Source organism: Microplitis mediator, chromosome 10, assembly GCF_029852145.1.
Source record: "Microplitis mediator isolate UGA2020A chromosome 10, iyMicMedi2.1, whole genome shotgun sequence".
Lineage (NCBI taxonomy): Eukaryota > Metazoa > Arthropoda > Insecta > Hymenoptera > Braconidae > Microplitis > Microplitis mediator.
In genome coordinates, this window is record NC_079978.1 from 19,274,968 (window position 1) to 19,298,463 (window position 23,496).

The following is a 23,496-nucleotide window of genomic DNA, read 5'->3' on the forward strand; positions in this document are numbered from 1 at the left end:
TCAATATAGACGACAGAACTTTTCATTTTTTTTTTTAAATCAACCAAGAACATTAAAGAAAAAATAATTCTTCACTCAAAGGACAAAAAAAAAAAAAATATAAATACTAAAGTTATGAAAAGAATTTATAAATTCCAATAATAAAAAAAAAATTGAAGCCTGTTTGATTGAAAATAAAAATTACGTTTTAAAAATTTAGAGTTTCAATTTTTTTATGGGTAAAAATAACCGAGTACTTATTATTATAATTTATGTAAAATTATTCCAGTAAACTTAATTAATCTCGACGTATAAGTAGAAGCTTGTTATCGATAGCTTACAAAAATTAACTGTATTATTGCTTCTAGATGAATATTCCTTGATATAAATAGATCTTGTGTTAAAAGCTTTTGAGTCACTTTTAAAAATCTAGAATTTCGTGTATATCATGGCATTTACTTTCAAATATGTTAACTACATATAAATATATCGAGAACAGGTGAATTCCATTAACTCGGACAGTTAGTCTACGGAGGAGAGAAAATTTCTTGGCATTTCCGAGTTAATGGATGCCCCTTCTTCTCTCAAAATCAAACTATAGCGCATGCGCTCTTACATCTATATGAATGATGCATACATAAATATACACAGCCTAAAAATATAGACGTATAGCATTGGGTGGGAGACGACGTCGCACATTAAAAAGAAGGCGTAACTCCAACGACGGCGATTCTTACAAAAAGCTGTTTTGAAAAAACTTCGGAGAAAAGCTCTTACATCTACACGGTAAAAAATGCATGGCGTTCAGCACCACCCGTGTAAAAAAAAAATTTATTCATAATGAATTTAGATCTGAATTTCATGACGAAACTCAGATCGTGACACAAATATGACTTTTATCATGAATTTACTCCAACTTTTCGTCTAGTAAATCCGTATCAATTCTAAAATTAATTTATTGTCTTTGAATTGGACTTGAGATGACTTCGATAGAAACTTGATTGAATTTTTACCTTTTGTCAAATTTATCGATTCAGAAATTACCAGTAAATTTCTCCTACCAAGTACTTGATTTACGTAAATCAGTTTCGATTGTAAAATTAATTTAGTGAATAAACTTTGGATCACTTGGATTAAAATTTCACTGAGTTATAATTTTGTCGTGATTAAAGTTGTTGATTCAAATTCATGATGAAAGTCATATTTGTGTCGCGATCTAAGTTTCAAAATGAAATTCAGATCTAAATTGATTATGAATAAAAATTTTTTACCCGGGCATGCTGGTATGGTCTCAAGACAGATACTAAAATAGTATGTGAAATATTTCAAGACAGTATTGTAACGAGTCCCAGAATTATGGCGTTATTTACTATAATGTATAGTACTGGAGCTATTGTATTGCTCACACGTATGCATAACAGGCACGGCGAAACAGCATGGCCTTGAGACCCATACTATAATGCCGAGGGCACAATGCTACTAGTTTTTTCCGCCATAATTTCTGGCATGTCAATCAATGTTTACTATCGTTTTACCACCAAAACTGTATAGATGTCGTTAGACTAGGTTTATTGGCCAGAAGCAATGTGGATACGGCAATGCAGTATGGGCCTGACGGCCATACTGACATTGCGGCGTCCGCTACAACTATGGCCAATGTTACTATCCCCGCAATGGTTGAATCATCGATGCATACAAATTTGTAACCTATGAAAATCTTCGATACCATACAGTATGGCGTTCGAGCCCATACTGGAATAGTGATATCCGCAAAATATTTCTTACTGTGTAACACGAGAACTAGAATCTAGTAACAAATGATCGTAATTGTAAGAATAATTACCATAATCATCTTCGTAAATAATTGCTACTTTTGTCCAATTAAGAAACTTCATAACGTCTTGGTAAGCAGAATTGAGCAGACTTTGTGCGGGATGAAGATTGATACTAAATTCTTTAGCCTCTGTATCCAAGTCCAACCTGACCTCCAAATGTGGAATGTCCAGTGCATCACAGATGCTATGAATATGCTGACCAAGTATGGGGTCCGATGGACCAAAAATTGCCTGCACGCCGAATTTAACCTGTTGGCAAGCTGAAAAATAAACACGCAAATTATAAAACATCTTAAAACAAAACTGTGCAGAAAGTCGGAGTTTTTGCTCTGTATAGTGAAATAGAAGTTTGTTTTCCACTTTTCCCTCTATTTCACTTTCTCTAGATTTTCGTTAAATTAAATTTGCTCAAGTTCATTTTTGTTTTTGTTATATTGTCATTACATAAAAACATGTTGCTATACATATATATAACACAAAAATTGCTTAGTTTTAGGGGACAGATATACAACAAATTTCTGACAAAGTTTTTTACCAGCCATAGATAGATGTAATATTGAAATGGTAAAGCTAGAAAGTTATTAAATACTTCTTACTAAGTCAATAAAAAAAAATCCGTCTTAACGCACTTCCCTTGTATATAAGTGCTTCTCTGTTTCATTGCTGTTAGTCGCCTCTCATCTTCGTCAATGAAAAAGAAAAATAAAAGCTTTCTATATGACAACAATAATGTTTGTGATTGATTATGATTCCCATCTTATATGAGTAAATTCGTTCAATAAAAGTGTTAACTAAACTTTGAGAAAATTTACTTTGTTGAAGTTAACACAAAATTTTTTACTATAAACGGTTGTATTGCAGACCAATTTGTCTCTGATCAGAATATAAGAGTTTGCGAATAATCTGTTTAAGATCTGCAGAACAGAAAAAATAATCATAACATTTCGTCAAAATTACGAAATTATCGTTAATTAAGACAATAGTACATTGCATACCGAGTGGGATAGGTAAGTCTTTACATGGGAAGCACGACTCTTGTTCAAAACAACGTGCGTGACGAATAATGACTTAACCCAAGTGCTATACACGATACTTTATTCAACAAATGTCTGATTTTTGCGAATTATATCAGCGATGTAAAGCCTAAATCAGGTGGGATTATAACACTAGGGGAGGGGGGGGGCAGAGCGGGCCCCTTAAGGGAAATAATTATAATATCATTAATTTTTTTTACACGTCTACTTCTTTTTAGACCCTTGATACTTATTTTCACTTCATTATGCTGCGTCCTTTAAAATTGAAAAATCAAAAATTAGGGGCAGAGCGGGCCCCCTAAAAAATTTCGGATTTGATATTTTTTATTCTTCATTTTATTTTAACAATTAATTATGAAGGAGAGGGTAAAGGAAAAAGCAAATCAAAACAATCAGTCGATGATACGGCTTGTATTTTTTGTGCCAAATTATACTCGGAATCTTTAGAGCCGTGGATTGAATGTGGCCAATGTAAAAATTGGGCTCATGATTCATGTGCCGGTGTTCACAACAAAATAGTGCGAAGCTACACGTGAGATATTTGCAAAGAACTATAAAACGATTGTATTTTAATACTATAAAAAATCATTTCAATAGTTTGCTGTGATATAACTTTAAAATGTAATTCTATTATCTTTAACTTTCTTAATAAATTTTTATGTTTATATTTATATAGTAATAATAAATATTTAATAAACAGTTTTGGTGGTCTATTTTAGACCTCATTAGGGGAGACCGGGGCAAGGAAGCCCCCCTAAGCCGGTTATTACTTTTTGTGGCTTTCAACCATCAGATTAGATTAATTAATAATTATTATTTAAACAAAAAATTCTATATTTCTTTTTTGCCATTATTTTTAACCCAAAAAACGTGTTTTTTAATTTTTTAGACTATTGATAATTTTACTTTATTTCAAAAATTTAGCAACTAAAAAAAAAATTTTCATTTTTGAATATTTTTAATGACCAAACTGGCCCCAGACAAAGAGAATCAGCCAGAAAATATGAAAAAATCATTTTTCCAGAATTTTCGGCTGGTCCATTTTGCCCCAGATGTCATGCGTAGGGCTAAAAATGCGCCAATATATTGGATTTATAGTAAATAGACGAAAAAAAAAAAAATTTTTTTTATTATCAAAATTTCAGGGGGGCCTGCTGTGCCCCCATATTTTTTAAAGTTTTGAAAATTTTAAGGGGCCCGCTTTGCCCCCCCCTTCCCCTAGTTTTTGACTGCTCTCGACACTAATTTTTTATTCCACTTTAATAAATAAAAAGTAATCAACGTATTTATATAGAGACCGACAAGAAAGTTGTTAGATTGATTATACTTCTCATTCGAAATTCATTTATGGCAAATCAAATTTTTTGAAACCGACAAAATTGGATTTGTTTTAATCATAAGTTGTTTCAAATAATTCATTTTTAAATAACAAAGTAGCATCGTTCATTAGTAGCTTACGAAACTAGTCAATTGTCGAATTTTTAGAGTTTACTCATCTGACAACAGCTAAAAAATGTAAATAATAATAGAATCAAATAGAATACTAGAAATACATCAGAATAGTTCTCTGATGATTTTGAATGCAAACAAAATTTTTGTTTTTGGACAATCGGTTTTATTTTATTATATATTTTTTTCATGTAATACCATGAAAGAGGATTATGACAACTGAAAAGTATGTGAAACTAAATCGAAAGGGTAATCTATATTCCTATATCGGAATTTACTGAAAGAGAAATAGGGGGTTCAATCGGAGGAAAACGGGAATGCAATAAAAAACAACGAAAAAAAAAAAATGAAAATAAAACTGACGTGGATGCGAGCCAGTGTGGGAGTTGGGTGGATTTGTTTATAGCGTCGAGATGTAAAAAAATTTTCGCAGCTGATGGCAAACGTCCCGAGATAAATAGGAAAGTTAATCTCTTTAACCGCCAATGCTGCCGTTGCCAAGACGACGACCGTATTGCGATGTCATATGTGTGACGCTAGATTCTGGTGATTTCATGCAACAACTTTATATTTATTTAGGTAAAGGGCGGGCAAAACGGAACCGCTAAGAAAATAGTGGATTTTCGCGGATTCAAATTCGCTGGATCAGTAGATTTCATAGAAATCTGGCTCTTGCGTTCGTCCGATGATGGATTGTTCAAAAAATTTTGTCATCACCATCATAATTAGTCGAGTAGGTTCCTAAAATACCATTGGTTCATAAGTTTATATGTATTCACATATATATTTACATCTGGGATCGAACACGTCGCGTGGCGATGATAGCCTTCCAATTCTCAATGGATTCGAACGAAACTTGGCATACTTATTTTTAGGTCGAAAATCAAGGTCAAGTTCGAAGATAGGCTCAATCTGTTGATTTGGTTAAAAGGAGTGAATATTTAAAATAGTTGAACTTGTCAAAAAAATAATCTAGATGATTAAAAGAAACGATTCAAAACGATTAGAAATGATGCAAAACAATTCAATTTTAATACTATAGAGATTAGGGTGAGCCAAAAACCCAACCTATCGAATGTATGTCTTAAGAAGGACCTGTGTACCGAGAAAACAATTCTCCCCTTGGGCAAAATTTTTAGTTCAATTTTAAAAGGTGTCGGTAGCTATTTAAAATTTCCCATTTAAATAACATGCAAAAACATTTTTTTTATAAAAAATATTGTAACTTTTAAACCGTGTGAGATAAAAATTTGGCTCTAGAATATTCTTGTAGGGCATTAAATTTCTTAAAAAAAAGTCCACACGGAAAAAAATTAATCGTGAATGCAACATGATGCAGTCATGTTGCATTCACATGATGAAATCATGTTGCATTCACATGATTTGTCATGTTGCATTCACATGATAGTCATGTTGCGGTAACATGAGAAAATCATGTTGAATTCACATGATTTGTCATGTTTCGGCTACATGATAATCATGTTGCGGTAACATGAGAAAATCATGTGGCATTCACATGATTTGTCATGTTGCATTCACATGATAATCATGTTGCGGTAACATGAGAAAAATCATGTTGCATTCACATGATTTGTCATGTTGCATTCACATGATAATCATGTTGCGGTAACATGAGATAATCATGTGAATGCAACATGACAAATCATGTTACCGCAACATGATTATCATGTGAATGCAACATGACAAATCATGTGAATGCAACATGATTTTTCTCATGTTACCGCAACATGATTATCATGTGAATGCAACATGACAAATCATGTGAATGCCACATGATTTTCTCATGTTACCGCAACATGATTATCATGTGAATGCAACATGACAAATCATGTGAATGCCACATGATTTTCTCATGTTACCGCAACATGACTATCATGTGAATGCAACATGACAAATCATGTGAATGCAACATGATTTCATCATGTGAATGCAACATGACTGCATCATGTTGCATTCACGATTAATTTTTTTCCGTGCAAGAAGTCGAATTTCTAAACTTGATATTTCGTATACTTACAGGCCATCAAAGTCTAGAGTAATCAGAATCATGCAAATTTAAAGCTTTATTATTAAAAATATCAATACTACGAGAAAATTCTTGAACTAAAATTTGATATACATTCATCATTGAGTGAATCGTTTTGTTTAATCAGGGCTCCTGCGATAAGTCGTGTCAGAACGCCAAATATACTCAGCCTTACCTATACATTTTACTTAACCGCATATGTGCGCTAAGTAACCTGTACTTTATAGTTGTAACTTTACTATACTAACGTAGTAATAAGATGTCACGACCAGTAACATTATTTATTTTGCTCTCTATAACTAACGACGCGATTGTACTTGAAGTGAGTGAAACGCCACCACACGTTATGACAACGCATTACTTGTCACTCATGTGATATATATCGTATACGATGGACAACAACATCCTTGAAAAATTTGATTCAAAATAAAATTATGATCTTTACTTCTTGAAAATTGAACTTTCATAGCAGGGCTTACAAAAAACAATGTATCCGAAAAGTAATATAAGAAGCGAACATGTAAATCATAATTACGCTGTTCGCTTAAAGGTTATACATTGACTTGAGCTTTACGCTCATTTCGCGACAACTTGAATGTCAAATTATTCGCTCCTTAGTCCACATGTAGCATAAAACACTATTAACCCTTTTCCGGTTGACCTTGAATCCCTACTCTTAATTCGGATTGTACGTCTTCGTTTTCAAATGAGAGAACGCTAGCCTATTTATTAGAAAAGGGGCAGAAAAAATAGTAGAAGGGGGAGCATGCATGCACTAATACGATTGAACTGATACTCACACAGCCTTACTAAGAACTGTGATTGGTTTTAACCCTACACAGCTCACATTGATACTCCTCAAGACTCCAATCCGGGAATTCATAAAAAATTGTTATTTCATTCATTTTCCTCAAAACGTTTGAAAATTTTTCGGTTGCCGAATGTCCTTTATTCTAGACTGATTCAATTCCTCCCTATGTGTTTTACTTATCTTTAATATTTTCGATCATTAAAAAAAATTGCTTGATATTGTCAGCTAAGTTAAATATAGTGTTAAAAAGTTGACAGTATTTTTTCCAAGCAAGCAATTTATTTGGATGTGTCTTTTGTTCTCCCTAAGGGTAAAGTTGAACGTATTCGTGATAAACGAGATAACAGAACAGAACGATGGAACGCGTAGGAATGAAGCACTTGTCGTCAGGAGAGTTTCTAAAGGACCTTTAGTACTTCTTCATCCTCTATCCTCACTTCCCTCGAGCTATTAAAGACTTTTGTAGACTAGAAGCTATGTATGTTCAAATAAAAATATAGATTGAATTGATTGTTACTGTTCTTTTTATAATAAAAACATTTATATGTTGTATCGATGATAAAACTGTTGAGTTCAGTATATAAAAAGTATAATTACTGGATACTTTTGAGAAACTTTTGTTTTACAGTCCTTATAAAATTTTTAAGGAGAAAAAATGATTCATTTTTACGTCCTTGATAAAAAAAAAAGTAATAGTATGAAGTTTATTGGAGAAAATAATGATCTTATCGAATGTTTATAGACTTATGGTGAAAAAAAGTCATTTTGCTTCCGGAATCTAACATATTAACGAGCAAGTTTTTTTGCGGTAAGAATATGTATTCTTTCTGCTAAGAAACTGGTATAACTTCCACAGCAATGCTGTGTTTAATTTCGGGATTAAAATTTAAAAAACGGAGTTAAAATTTATGAGAAAATTATGGTGACCATTCCTAGTACGTTTATGAAATATCAACCCACACGGAAAAAAATAAATAGTAAGTGCAACATAATGCAGTCTTGGTAAATAAACATGATGAAATCATGTTGCATCCACATGATTTGTCATGTTTCGGCTACATGATAATCATGTTTCGGCTACATGATAATCATGTTGCGGTAACATGATAATCATGTTGTGGTAACATGAGAAAATCATGTGGCAGCAACATGATTTGTCATGTTTCGGCTACATGATAATCATGTTTCGGCTACATGATAATCATGTTGCGGTAACATGATAATCATGTTGTGGTAACATGAGAAAATCATGTGGCAGCAACATGATTTGTCATGTTTTGGCTACATGATAATCATGTTTCGGCTACATGATAATCATGTTGCGGTAACATGATAATCGTGTTGCGGTAACATGAGAAAATCATGTGGCAGCAACATGATTTGTCATGTTTCGGTTACATGATAATCATGCTGCAGTAGCATGAGAAAAATCATGTGGCAGCAACATGATTTTCATGTAGCCTTAATAGCATAAAATTAAGCTGCAACAACTAAATATTTATGCTTCAGAAAAATTATTTATTATCAAGCAACTAGATTTTTTCGGATTTATAATATTGCAGATGGAAATTAGAGTAAATTATCAAATTAAATCATTTGTAAATGATATTTTTGCTTAAGGGGTTAGAGGTAATCAGGATTTTCAAAAAATCGATTTTTTGTTTGATTGTTGCTTGATAATAAATAACTTTTCTGAAGCATAAATATTTAGTTGTTGAATATGGGAATAGTTCCCATAATCACATAAGAATAGATCCTATATTGGCATTGTAATGGTTACTACACGGAAAGATTTTTTTGATGAAATTCCTCTGCAATTTTGAGTAATCCTGGGCCATTCCAAAAAATTAGTATTTTTTATTTCAACTTTTAATATTTTTAGTTGAAATATTAATATCACTAGAGTATATTTTACTCTACTAGTAAGTAATTTTTTAACAGCAGATTATTATTGTGAATATTTTGTCTGAATCTACCAATTTTCATTCTACGAGTATTAATTTTTACTCCCCAATATAGCATTTCTTTAAACCTATTGATGTTATCAAAAAATTACTTGCACTTCGAATAAAATTTCTAATCTATTGAAGTATTTTTGACTCTAAACTGCAGAGTGATAATTCAGTAGTCTTCGTTAATCTTCGGTTAATATCGGCTTCGATTGAATGTCTTTTATTTTGCTTGCGACGACTTACATATCACGCACACAACCGTAGGCATGGAAAAAATGACGATCTCTTTATCGCTCTATAACTAAATATTTATTTAAAAATTAAAAAAAATTTTGTACCTTTTCTTTTTCAACACAATACGAGTAAATTGTTTTTTCTTTTTCAAAATATTTATTTTAAGTCATATTCTAATGCAATTAGATGGTTTTAGATTTTTCATAGAAATTTCAACCTATTAATTGTAATTTTTATTTTAATTCAATATAAATTTTATAAAATGAATCATAACCTATGAGTAAAAATTGAATAAGAGAGAATTCATTAAGACAGCCGCCAGGGGTAATTTTTACTCGTAATTGTGAGTAAAAATTAATCTGATTGATTTTTACTCACTGAAAGAGTAAAATTTTTTAATTCAAACATAAAAAGTCATTATGGCCCAAGATTACTCGATTTAGAGTAACTGTTAGAATAAACGACATGGCAATATTCATACAAAAATTCTTTCCGTGTAGAAATGCTCACTTACACCTCAAAAAGTCATGTAATTTATTCTAACCTATTCATATTAGAATGGAGGAAAAGAGCCGAATACTTCCGAACGAACTCGAATTTGAAAGAATTTTGATAAAATTTTATAAAAATTACTCACAGTATAATTTCCCGCATGGAAAAGCTATATATTGTTAAAAGTATATAAAAAAATATATGGTGAATATGTGATAAATATATAGCGGCAAAAATATCTATATTGAAAAATATATGTTTTTTACATATATTGGATTATATATTTATCATAATATATTTACTTGTATATAATGTTTTGTATTTTTCTATATATATTATCTCATATAATGCTCAATATATTCTTATCATATATGGATAGTATATATATAATTTAGAAGTATAATATAATAAACTTGATATATATATCCATATATTTTGACTGATATAATTAGTGGTATATGGTCTCTATATAATTGATTATATATGAAAGAATTTATATGATTATATATATGGTTCGCGGTATATTGGAATTATATTTTTCCAGTATATCAAAACTTATATTTTTCGCAATATATTGAAAATTTTATTTTTTCAATATACTTTTTCAATTTCTACACAATTCCACAAAAAAAAGTCAAATTTATTATTTTTTCTCCTTCTTTTCATTGACCTTATATTTACTGGCAATAACCTAAGAAAAGTAAAAAAAGTTCCATATATTTTACAATATATTGGAAACCGTATATTTTGCAATATATTGGAAAACATATATAAAAAATATAAAAAATACTATATATTAATTAATATACTACTTTCAATATAATATATCAATATAAAAAAGATATATTAAAATATATATGTAAAACATACATAAAAAGTCATATATTGATAAATGTATTGATAATATATTCTAGCAATATATTTTTTTTCAATATATTATCATATATTAATACGGCAAAAATATAAATATTATTTTATATATTGTACAATATATCACATTATAATATTCATATATTCTATCATATATGTTTTCACATTTAAAGTTTTTTCATGCGGGTTTTAAGAATAGTGAGGTTTTCCACCGTTATCAAAATTATTTAATAATTCTTATTGTAATACTCTCTGCATGTAAGGAAAACTTATCAATTTGGAGTAAATTATAAACAGATTGAAAGGAAACTAAAAAAAACATAGAAATTTTATCGGAAATTCAAGATGTCAAGTGAAGTTAAGAAGAAAAAAAAACTAAAGTTTTGTCTTGAAAAGATCAGACCGACTTTGTTTGAGTAGCACCGGAAATAAGATGCTTTTGCAGAGACCACGGTTTTGCTCATCTCAAAGATATTTCTTCGCTGAGGTGGAAATGAACTGTCTTGCTGACAAAAGTTTTAAAACTTTTTGTCACAGACTTTAAATTATCATCAAAAGGTGAATAAATCTATTAAAAAATATGCTTCCTTTCACATATTAATCCAATTTCAAATAATTTATTATAATAATGATCATTGATCATCAACATAATTTTCGAAGCATTTACAAAAAATTAGTCTAACAGCCACGAAAAGTTTTATGTTTCACTTCTATTAAAAAATAAAATCTCCTTTTAAATGAGATTATAATTTTGAAATTTCAAATTGATTATTACAAAATCTCACTTTACTTGATTAATGGATCTGAAAGGTTTTCCATTCATTAAATCTATTGAAAACTGTTAAACCCAATATCTGAATTTGTTAATCAATAGAGCACAGGATATTAGACTATCCCTTCGAGCTTGAAGGAGTATAGCAGACTCAAAACCACGTGATGCTGCTCAATCAAAGTAATTACACGTTAAATCTCTTCGTTCAGTTGAAATCTAATTACTCGCGATGCTCCTTTACTTTGGTGCAATAATACGGACTTTCAGCTAGGATCCCTTTGACACAGAATTCACGTTTCTCTTAAACCAACTGTTTGATCTTTTTCTCAAACTTTTTATATCTTAAATTTTTTTTAAATCAAAAATATTACATTTTTCTAATTGGTACGTAGTATTCAGTCCTTTGATTTTATTGTATCTAAAAATTTACTTATTAGTGTAATTATTAGATACTAAGCCGCATTAGGGAATGGGCGGGGGAGGGGGGGGGGGGGGCGAGAAACTTAAGGAAATTTAGGGAATAAAGGGAATGTAGAAAAAAAAGCATACTATTGAAATTTTTGAGGGAGCCCATTTTGCCCTTCTTTTATACATTTTACGTTAAGTTAGAGTTCACTATATTCAAAACTTCGTTCACTGTATTTTAAACTTAGTATGATGATATTTTTTTTTTTTTTGAACATAATGACAACTTTTCATAGGATGTCATCTAAAGTTTTTGTGTAGCTGAGCATGAAAAAGTGGTATAAAGGAAACGGATGTATTTGAAGCTTTTATTCACCAGAAAAAAAATCGATGTGTTTAAGGTAAAAAATAGTGTCAGATATCATAGACAATCAGAATGATATATAGCTTTACATTAATAAAAAGTATTTGCAAATACCATGGAAAATCGAATACCGCACACCTCAAACGCTCATGTAATATTTTGATTAGTGAATTTACTCTCCTCGATTAGTGAATTAGGAATGACGCTTACGAAGCGTGGAATTGAGATGTACTAAACATATATATTTATATGTGAGGAAAAATGGCGGTTTCGTTATTAGTTGAAACCATGAATTTTGGGATTTTATTTAAAAATTGGAATAATTTGAAACGTACTGTACTGATCAAGTTCAGTTTCTCTCAGCACCTAGCAATTAATACTCCGCTTCGAATGCCATCTCAACGATCTAAATCAGTTCATCCGTTCAAAAGTTATCATATTTACACACACATGTAGGGGAAAGTGGGGTCAATTGAACCAAAGGGCAATTAAGGGGTTAGGGGTAGTCAGAATTTTCAAAAAATCGATTTTTTTTTTTTTGCATTTTCTTAAAGTATAATATTTTAAAAATATTGTGTGAAAATTTGAAGTGAATCCGACAAATTCTTTTCGAGTTATTTAACAATGACCAAAGGACGCTCGGGTGCTACGTGGCATTCGAGAGCAGGTAGCTAGAAACAGCTGCAAGCAACCGACCTTTCGGGTTTCATTGTCATGAATATCTCCCCATTTTAATGTATTTATAATTATATATATATATATATATATATATATATATATATATATATATATATATATATATCCTTCTACATATATTCACAATTTGTAGGTAGTACAAGAACTGAAAAATAATTTTTGGTTGCCAGTATACCTGTAGTCGTTGCACTGATCAGTCGATAGTTTTGTGATAAATTATTTCTCAAGTGAATTAAATTATTAACCATGGGACGTGATTCTAGAAAGGTTTCAAGAGAACTTCGGAGTTCTGAAAAAATTAATAAGTCGCGTTCAGTCAAAAGAAAGAATGTTTTTAATCCGAAAACAGCCGAACGTGATGAAAGTATTCAGAGTACATCTTCTAAAAAATTAAAACAAAACACTGAAGATGATGTACCTGAAGACAGCAGTACTGAATTTCGAATAATAAATTTTATTCAGGTATTCACTGCAATTTCTGCTCTTATAAAATGTAAAAAATGTGATGGAAATGTAGTGTTTCAAACAGCAAGTACACGTGGGCTGGGATTCAAAATTGTAGTTGCATGTAATAACTGTGGAAATGAATATATTCCTTCCTGTTCTTTCGTTGGGCATTCTTATGAAATAAACAGACGTTTCATTTTTGTAATGAGAATACTAGGAATAGGATACGAAGGATTGTGCAAGTTTTGCGGCCTGATGGACATGCCGTCTTTTTTAGATAAATCTACGCATACAATTTTACTGAAACAGATTTTGAATTGTAGTAAAGCCGTCGCAGAAACCTTCATGACGAAAGCTGTGAATGAAGAAAAGCAAGCAATGCCAACAACTGAAAATGAAGATATAAATCATCTAACTGTATCGGGAGATGGAACCTGGCAAAAACGGGGATATACATCGTCATTTGGAGTTTCTTCTATAATTGGCTATTTTACTGGAAAGATTCTTGACATAAACATTAAAAGTGCATATTGTAAGCTATGTGAGTATTGGAAAAAAAAAACAAATACTGTTGAGTTCGAGGAATGGTATCAATCGCATGAAGATGTGTGTTCTGCTAATCATCAAGGGTCTTCTGGGAAAATGGAGGTGGATGCGATGGTCGAAATGTTTTCGTATTCTGAAACTAAATATGGAGTTAAGTATGCCAACTATATTGGTGATGGTGACTCCAAGACCTATTCAGGAATTATAAAATCAGATCCTTACGAAAATACAACTGTAAATAAAAAGGAATGTATAGGGCATGTCCAAAAGCGGATGGGGAGTCGATTACGTACGCTGAAGAGTAAACAAAAAGGTCTTGGTGGTCGAGGTAAGCTCACAGGAAAATTAATAGACAAACTAACTGTGTACTATGGTTTAGCAATACGCCGGCATTGTGATTCTATTGAAAATATGAAATCTGCTATAATGGCAACCTTTTATCACTACGGCTCGAGTGATGAAAAACCGAATCATGATATGTGTCCAAAAGGCGAAGAATCTTGGTGCTCTTACCAGCGCGCTGAAGCAAGAGGAGAGCTTGATACCTTTTCTCACGATTATTCTCCTTTACCTTCTGATGTTTTAAAAGCTATCAAGCCTATATACGAAGATCTTAGTAATGAAAATTTACTTTCAAGATGTGTAGGTGGATTCAATCAGAATAATAATGAAAGCTTTAACCAACTAGTATGGAAAATATGCCCAAAAACGGTAAATACTAGTTTTACCATCGTACAAATAGCTGCATACGTTGCTATGTGTATATTTAATGAGGGTATAAATTCATTATTAGTCTTGATGAATACACTAGGACTTAATTGTGGGCCTAATTCTCATCGGTATGCAGAAAGAATGGATGCTGCACGTATCAAAGTAGCAGATAAGCGCGCTAATGATAACACCCGAGAAGGTCGATTGCAACGTAGGCACCAGCAAATCGATATTTTGGAAGCTGCTATGTCGGCTGAAGAGCTATTATATGGTCCAGGAATAGATGACTCAGTGTAAGTTATTAAATAATTCTTATAATTCGACATAAATCCATAGCAAAACTTTAAATGCGTTTTTCTCAAAACTATGTTTTCTGAACTGGTGATCACTGTAACTTAAAAACTGCTCGGTAGATTTCAATAAAATTTATTGTACTTTTGAAATACATTAAAAACTCGTGCCTGATCGAAGGATTTTTTTTTTTTTTCAAAATTTCGATTTTTTTTTAACAATAAACTGTCGGTTTTTTTCTCGAAAATTTGAAAAAAATTTCCTGAGGCCGCCATTTTGTTAATTTCGAAAAAAAAAAAAAAAGCTTCGATCAGGCACAAGATTATCTATTAATAAAACTAATTTTTCTTGTCCGATTGATTTTAGATGAATCTCCAAGGACTTATGATGATCACCGCAAAGGACTTCGGGAGGAACGGGCTCTACAAAAACAGCGATAACTTTTTGAATTATTAATTTTTTTTTTTGAAATTTTCGTGAAGTCAAATCGAAACGTGTTCTAATAAAGCTATGTTTTTATTTTTGTCAAATAAAGTAATTAACTACAAAAAAAAAATTATTGAAAATCATCATTTTTTCATACCCCTGAGTACCCCTAACCCCTTAAACCAGTAAGCTTAGAAAATCGAATAAAATAGAAAAATGAGTCGTCCTCTTGGAATTATATTTTAATGCACTAAACCTTAGTCTGACCGAAAATTTGGAACCAATATGATAATTTAATTTAAAAAAATTCAAGTTTTTGTGTTTTTAGGCATCTGAACTTTTTTTTCAGCTCTTGACAAATTGTTTAATAAGTTTTTAATTTTCAAATGTAATCTTAAAATTTTTTTCGTAATACCTTCTTTCATATATTAATCATAAATTTCTAACTTTACATCTAGTAAAATAGTTCTTGAATATTTTTTTTAAACTAATTATTTCAATAAAATCATATGGGGTCAATTGAACCAGTACTCTCGGGGACGGTTGAATCACACGATCCACACTGTGAGCATCAGACATGCGCGCGCATCTTGACTGAATGTGAAAAAAAGCTAAACTAACCAAGAAAAAAAATAATTATATTGACAGAAGTTGTAAAAGTGATTGTTATTACATATAATGTTATATAAACTAATCAATATTATTAGAAGTATTGTAATTTCAGTTTTAAGCTGTAATGAATAGTAATTATTCATTAAAGTCATTCGTTTGTGGTTCTAATACTCTTGGTTCAATTGTCTCCGACCAGTGGTTCAATTGCCCCCGCAAATGGGACGATTGAACCATTTGATGCAGTTGTACAATTTCGTATTTATTAAAAATTTTCATAATTTGTTAAGTTATGTGCTTATGAGAAATGATAGTCTATATAATAAATTATAATTTCGTAAAAAAAAAGTTATCATCTCGCTTTTCTCCATCTAAAAAAAAATGTTAAAGTATTTTTGGTTCAATTGACCCTACTCTCCCGTACATACATTCGGACATCTTCTTGAAAATAGTCAGGATAGTTTCCTAAGACCTTAAAACTTCGCAATTTGTTCAATTTTCGGTTTTCGAAAATCTGACCAAAACCAATAACTTCTCTTTTTTTGAAAATTTTCAAATTTCTTAGCGGGAAGTTCGAAAACTAAACAGTGTTTCAGCTCATCTTTTCACAAACTTTTTTTTCTACTATCATTAAAATCACTCTAATACTGTAATATTTCCATTTCCGACAGACTTATATATTAGATATAGATTTTCAAGTTGAGAATTTGTTAATTTTTTTTTTCTAAGTATATACAGAAGGAATTCGTTCAAGTTTAAAAATGACTGATAAATATGAAATGAATAATGGTAGATTAGTTTTATTTTTTATAGTGGTTTATTATGTTCTTCATTAAATGGAGTGGATATTAATGGCTTATAAATACTTGATATCCAAGTACATAGTTATATACTACAAGGGATGCATAACTGAAGACGAACGTGGCAAAGCTATTGCGTAGCCGCAGCTAGTACCCTGTTATCCAGGTAGATTATACGGTACATCGATAAATTTTCCTTGAGGTAACGCCTCTTACCCATGGGCTTTCTCAAATACCCTGAGCAAGAGATCAGGATTATAATAAAGTAAGTGCGAAATTCATGTTTACTTTAAGAATTATTACTGTTTGAAAAACAAAATAAAAAATTAAAATGAATGTATTGCTACAGTAATTTATCAAGATTATATTGCGGCAACGTTTTTTCTTCCTCCATATCTATAAATTAGAGATGCTACAATTGTAATACTCAATAAAAAAATATCACGTTTAAGATTTTTTTTGTGTGCACAGCGCAAGCACGAAAGCGCTCAGGGTGGTTTACTAACACTGTTTTTTTCTCACTATTTACTTCACGCAAAAATATTTCTAAACTCTTTTTATTGCACTGGATTCGGTTAAATTAGATACTAGATATTAATACCAATAAATTAATACCGAACAACTTAAACCCAATATTGAGTCGATTTGTTACTCCATTGATTTCATATAAATCATGTTAATCCAATAAACCATTGCTGTCAATTGTTACGTGTGAATTTTCATTAATGGAATGACTCTTGGAAGACGTAATTAATCGGCTCAAATTTTTAAATTTCCCGCTAAGATAATTAACACTTTTCAAAAAACAAGGAAGTTATTGGTTTCGGTACGATTTTTGAACAAATTTCGACGTATGAAGGTCCTAGGAAACTATACTGACTATTGTCAAAAGGATGTCTGAATGTATGTATGTAAATATTCTATAGCTTTTGAACGGATCAACTGAGTTGGATCTTTGATGCAATATTCGAAGCAGCTTTTCAATTTCAAGATTCAGTGAAAAACTTTAAGAAGTCTCAGTCGAACACCACACGGAAAAAAGTATGCAGAAATTACTATGTGGAAAGCAATCTGAAACCACTTAAGGAATCCGAGCTTTTACTTTTGACAAAAGTAAAATATTATTATACTATAAGTAAAATGTGCTACCATAAATTCAAAATTACTAAGCGTTTGCATCTTCTGCTTATGAAATAGTAATTATTCACTCGTGCCAAAAGTAAAAGCCGCTGGATCCATTAATGATTTCGGGTTACTTCCCACATAGTACCCGGGTCGAAAAATTTGATCTGATTTTAGTCTAATTGGATCATTTGATCTGTTTTTGATCTTTTATAAAAATTTTAAGCTGTTTTGGATCTGTTTTTATTTAAAAAAACAATTGCGTTACGGGCAGATTAAAATAGATTAATTCTTGAACTTTAAAAAATTTTAGTTCTGAAAATTTGCAAGGACTAAACTAGATTAAATCATGGATTTATAATATTTTTATTTATGGGCAATATTTATAAAAAATATATTGAGTTACAAAATTGATTATGTTTTGTTTACTATTTATTTAGTGTCTTTTGTTTAAAAATGTCGACAGTTAATGAAAATTTGACAGCTTTTTGTTTTAGTTGTCTTGACTGAATATTTATAGTATTAAATAAAAGTAATAAAATAACTCTTAAAATGTCAAGAAATTTTTCTTACTTACTGGATAAAATCGAAAATATTTTGGCATTAGAAACCATCAAAATTCTTGTGACATCTAATTACGGAAGCGCATTAGCATGTTTCAAATATCAAAAAAATTGAAATAAATTTGTGAATCTATATTATATTACTTATATTTGTAAAAAGTCCTGTTTTTGATCTAAAAGCGATTCAAAACAGATTAAAAATTATAGTAAATAAAGTCTGTTTTTGTCCTTAAAAACAATTGAATACAGACCATGAATTATAATAAAAAAGTCTGTTTTTAGTCTAAACGTTATTTAAAACAGACTAAATATCATATCAAAATAAGTCTGATATTGGCCTGGATAAGGAATAGTACGGGCGAAAACAGATTAAATTCTTATATAAAATAAATACGATTTATAAACTTGAATTCAAGAAAAAATATTTGAATTTATCATTTATTTAAAAACAGATCTAATTTTTTGACCCGGGTATACTGAAATACGTTAATTATATCGGCACATGTGGGTTGTATGCTTAAGTCGAAACAGTACATCTTAATTTGAATGCAATACAATTAAAATAACCCTTATTATACTTACCCTTTTTTGATGCATGGAAAGAGTCATCTTTGGGTACATACTGAATGTCGTACACCAGATTCGTTTTTGGCAGAATAATTTTCTCTTTGTTGATTTTGTAAACGGCATACTTGAAGGCTAGCTCTGTGCTGCTGTCCTTTTGGTCATGAGTAAAGATTGCACCTGTAAATTATTATAAAAATTTTTCTCATTATTTAAAATTTTGTAATCAGCTCAATATTTAATCCTCTGTCGGCAAGCTGGGTTGTATAAGGAGTACATGAACTTTCTTACGGCAATAACTTTAAAGTGTGGCCGCCGTAATAGCTCTCATTACTCGTTCTCTTAGAAAACTTTAAAGCTTAAGAGTTTAGTCGCTGAATTGCGTTAGATAATTTCAATGTGTTTCGAAACACCAGCGACTTGAAGTTACCCATATGCCCTTAAAGGCCCATTTTCCAAAAGTTATTAGTATTTTTGGTGACGTGTGTTCTCATTTTTATTTTAAGTATGCATTTTTTGAGTTTATCATTTGCGGAATGAAGTTTCTTTTAAAATTTAATTTAAATATTGTAAATAACAGAGCCAAATTGTCAAAAAGTCAGTTATTGAAGACTACAATTCGCAAGAAAAGATAACAGGAACCAAGAAACAAAATGTCTTCGAAATTCGTTTTTTGAGCTAAGCAAAATTTCTTACTTGATTGAAGCAAATAAACATTTGGATCGAAAAATTATTTACTCTGCGAAAGACATCGTAACTCCGTCTGTCAAACATCAGCGAAATATTTTTTCGACAACGACTCGCAAACCCTTGGTCACACCCGCATGAAAATAACATATATTTTGATTATATATAAAAAAATATACCGTAAATATATAATTTTATAAAACGGCAAAAATGTATGTATAATAAAATATAATATTTATATAAATTCAAAGTTATACTTTGATTTATAATTTAAATTATAAAAAAATATATAAATATTTTTATAACATGTAATATAATTATAAAATATAATTTTTAACTTATAAAATTCATTATAAATTTACATATATTGGAATGATATATAATAGAATATATTTTTTTATATATTAAATATTATATTGTTAAATATATTTTTTTATATAATTGACGTTGGAGAATCTCAAGATATTGAATTGTATATTGTATTATATAATACATTATATATCTAAAAATATAAAATAAAATATGAAAAATAAAGACTTTCAGTTTTACGATGATTGTGAGTATCAATGAGAATATATTTTATTCGAGTAAATTAAGTATGTAGATCGAACTTGAAAGGAAATTTGTAGAGAGAGTCGTTATGACTATAAATTTTCATTTATATGATTAATTTTTAATATAAAAAAATAATTACTCAAAATAAAATAAGTTTTAGAGGATACCGAAAGAGCATTCATGGAACTGAAAATTTTTCGAAGCACAAAAGTGTCATGTATATCTTTTAATATATACAAGCTTATATACGAGCATTAAATATTATATTATACTGTTAATAATATAATTTGAATTATAAAATCATAATATATATAAACCTATAAATTGATACTATATAATGACATATATTTTTTTTATATAATCTAATATCATATGGAGTTTTTATAATGATAATATATGCCAAAATATAAAATTATATATTATATTGATATACTTTTAAAATATAAAATTTTATATTGAAAACGGCAAAAAAGTAGTTATTTTTAAATATATAATTATTTATATTCTAAATTATACCATAATATAATAAATATTATATTATCTCATTTAATTTCAGAGTATAAGTTTTTTTCATGCGGGCAACTACTGTTCTACCAATCATTAATTATTGCTCTGTAGTTCTCATTAATGCTTACCCGGGTAAAAATAAAACAATCTACAGCAGACTTATCAAAGATCTACTGCATATCTTTCGTTCACGGATCTATGACAGATCTACGGTTAGTCTACCTGGGGAGACAATATTCTCGAATAATGAAAAGTACAACAGAGACTTTCGGAAAATCTCTTGTAGATCCACGAACAACGAATACGTGGTAGATCTTTAGAAAGTCTGCTGTAGGTTTTTCTATTAACACGTGGTATTTTTAGATTCTGATCTGATGGCTGTAGCAGTTTTCAAATCTTTGAAAACTCATATAAAAGGACAATCAAACAACATCATAAATCATAATAAATCCATATAAGGCACATGCACCTGCTTTGGACACTGCACCTTAACTGGACGCATGATATTTCTTCCTATAATATCGTAATAAGAATGTTTCAAATTCTTTTGCGCTTATTCAGTGTGTTTTTGCATGAATCAAATAAAAGTTAAAAAAAAAAACAATTTTTATGTTGAAAAAAAATTTTTTTTCTCAAAGTTGGCACATTAATAGTCGGACTTAAGACTAAAACAAAAATTTTGGAAACTGTTGAGACACTCATAGTAGGCTTTTAGACTGAAATAATAATTCTGGAAACTGTTGAGACACTGATAGTGGGATTTTTGAATTTAAAAAAACAGGATCCAAAATTACATTAACTTGTTAATACAGTCTAGTCGCGTTATGAACGAGCTTACAGAGGTGTAGGGAAACACAATTATAAGAATCCCTGTATCCCCACTTCTACTCAGCAGTCGACCGCCGTATCTCACACATCCCCTACTTTACAAGCGTGGGTGTGTACATGATTGTTCTCATAGTCATAGATAGGGGATGTTTTCAATAGAAATATGTCGACGGACTTATAACAAGCGGGCTCATAACACGACTTGACTGTATTTGATCTTAGACGTGACGATCATATAACTACCCATCGATATTCATTGAATTGGTTGAGTATCACATCATGTCAATTATATTTCGTGACGTTAGTTCTACAAAGTGCTTAACACAGGTGAACCTAAATTCATACGGAAGTTATTTAAAAAGAACGATCCTGAAATCAGAAGATCTAATAGACTAGCCATAAAAGATAACAATAAAAATTTTCGACCCACAAAATTTCTTGGAACGAAAAAACTATTCTTGAGGCAAGTCCTTAACTGTAGTGAGTACTGTTAAGCCGAGGAATGTAAAAATAGTAATAGTTACTCTACTAATGTTAATCGTTAACCCTTTTCAACGTAACCGCTATTTTTTGTACATGTCTCTTTATTTTATTACAGGACGTAGGTAATGCGGGCTTTACTCCTGTAAAGCTAATGTTTTGTTTCCATTGTGAACGTAATCTCTCACTACCAAATTTCGCTCAAGTAAATCTAACTACAGTTTAATTATTGACAATAATGGAATGATAAAGACTATTTTTAACAGAATATTCATAAAGACATACATTTTAATTGTACACCTAGTAATTTTTGTAATGTTATCTATCTTCTTATGGTCGTTAGGGGACATAGTTCCACGGTCAAATAAATGAATAAATAAATAAATGCCTTAGCGCAGAAATCAGTAGTGTCCTAAACACACTTACGATCGTGCTACACATGTCTTAGCGTAGAATGTTCACTCACGAGACATGCACCCACCGTGCATTTGTGAATGTGGTTTATGACATGACTGGTCACTGCGCTAGACAGTAGTCGTACCAGTAGAGTAAACACTACTTATGACTCTGTAGGAACAGAAAAAGTGACAATTACTTTCCGAAAGGTAAACGATTAGCATTTGTGGGGTAATCATTACTACTTTCCCTGTAATGTGCGTAACATTACGTACTATAGTTCGAAACAGTACTTATTGTTGTGAAAACAGTAGCTGCTGCTGTCATTAGAGGAATTCTTAAATTTCTATTAGACACATAGATATTTTTTTTATATTATGTTAAGTGCAATACTGTCCTGCGTAGCAGCCTGGGAAAAAAAATTTAGATCTGTTCTGATCAAATTAGATCAGCTCAGATCAAATTTGATTATAATTTATACTGAACCCAGATCAGAGTAGATCTGATTTGATCTGTTCAGATCAAACTACATCTGATCAGATATGACATTTTTCTTTGGGGAAAAATAGTCCAGATCTACCCTGATCAAATCTTATCAAGTCAGATCAAGTTAGATCAACCTAGATCTAGTCAGATCAAAATAGGTCAACATTGAGTAAGCGATCAATTTATGAAGTAAAAATAAATAGATCTAATTAGATCTGTACGGATCAAACCAGATCTGAGCTGATATAACTTTTTCTCGGAAAAAAAGTTCAGATCGGCTCTGATCAGATTAGATCTGTACAGATTATAAAGAAATATTTCTTTACGTTATATTACAATTATAAGATTAACTAGCTGAATTTTGACACATTCACCTAAATATTGATAATTCTAAAAAGTCTATCGTAATTGAAATAAATGGCTTCAATCCTATATATTTTATATTATTGTGATATATTTAATATATTTTTAATCAGACATATCAATTTTTATTAGGATAGAGATAAAAAACAGATCGATGTAGATCTAGCGAATTAGA

At 30.5% G+C, this 23,496-nt stretch overlaps 2 protein-coding genes across 10 annotated transcripts in view; one reads left to right on the forward strand and one right to left on the reverse strand.

Annotated features, from left to right (window-relative positions):
- Positions 1–23,496, reverse strand: part of LOC130676748 (glutamate receptor ionotropic, kainate 2-like) — a 277,423-nt gene that overhangs the window by 162,236 nt on the left and 91,691 nt on the right. For all 7 annotated transcript variants that reach the window (XM_057483233.1, XM_057483230.1, XM_057483228.1 and 4 more), the window contains exons 3-4: positions 19,038–19,199; positions 1,823–2,074 (exon numbers count right to left, since the gene is read on the reverse strand). In XM_057483233.1, coding sequence (XP_057339216.1) covers positions 1,823–2,074; positions 19,038–19,199 — 414 coding nt within the window. The remainder of the gene's footprint in view (positions 1–1,822; positions 2,075–19,037; positions 19,200–23,496) is intronic.
- On the forward strand, positions 13,094–15,525 carry LOC130676749 (uncharacterized). 3 transcript variants are annotated; one of them, XR_008991474.1, is made up of 3 exons: positions 13,094–14,644; positions 14,745–14,937; positions 15,302–15,525. XR_008991474.1 is itself a non-coding variant. In XM_057483234.1 (2 exons), exons 1-2 carry the CDS (start codon positions 13,187–13,189, stop codon positions 15,303–15,305), a joined length of 1,755 nt encoding a protein of 584 aa, XP_057339217.1. In that variant the 5' UTR covers positions 13,094–13,186; the 3' UTR covers positions 15,306–15,525. The 3 variants fall into 3 exon arrangements, 1 of the variants encoding a protein (XP_057339217.1); XR_008991475.1 differs by having other exon boundaries at positions 14,781–14,937; XM_057483234.1 differs by having other exon boundaries at positions 13,094–14,937.

Coding starts and splice junctions, on each gene's coding strand:
- LOC130676749 (XM_057483234.1), top strand. CDS start 13,187: ATGGGACGTGATTCTAGAAAGGTTTCAAGAGAACTTCGGAGTTCTGAA.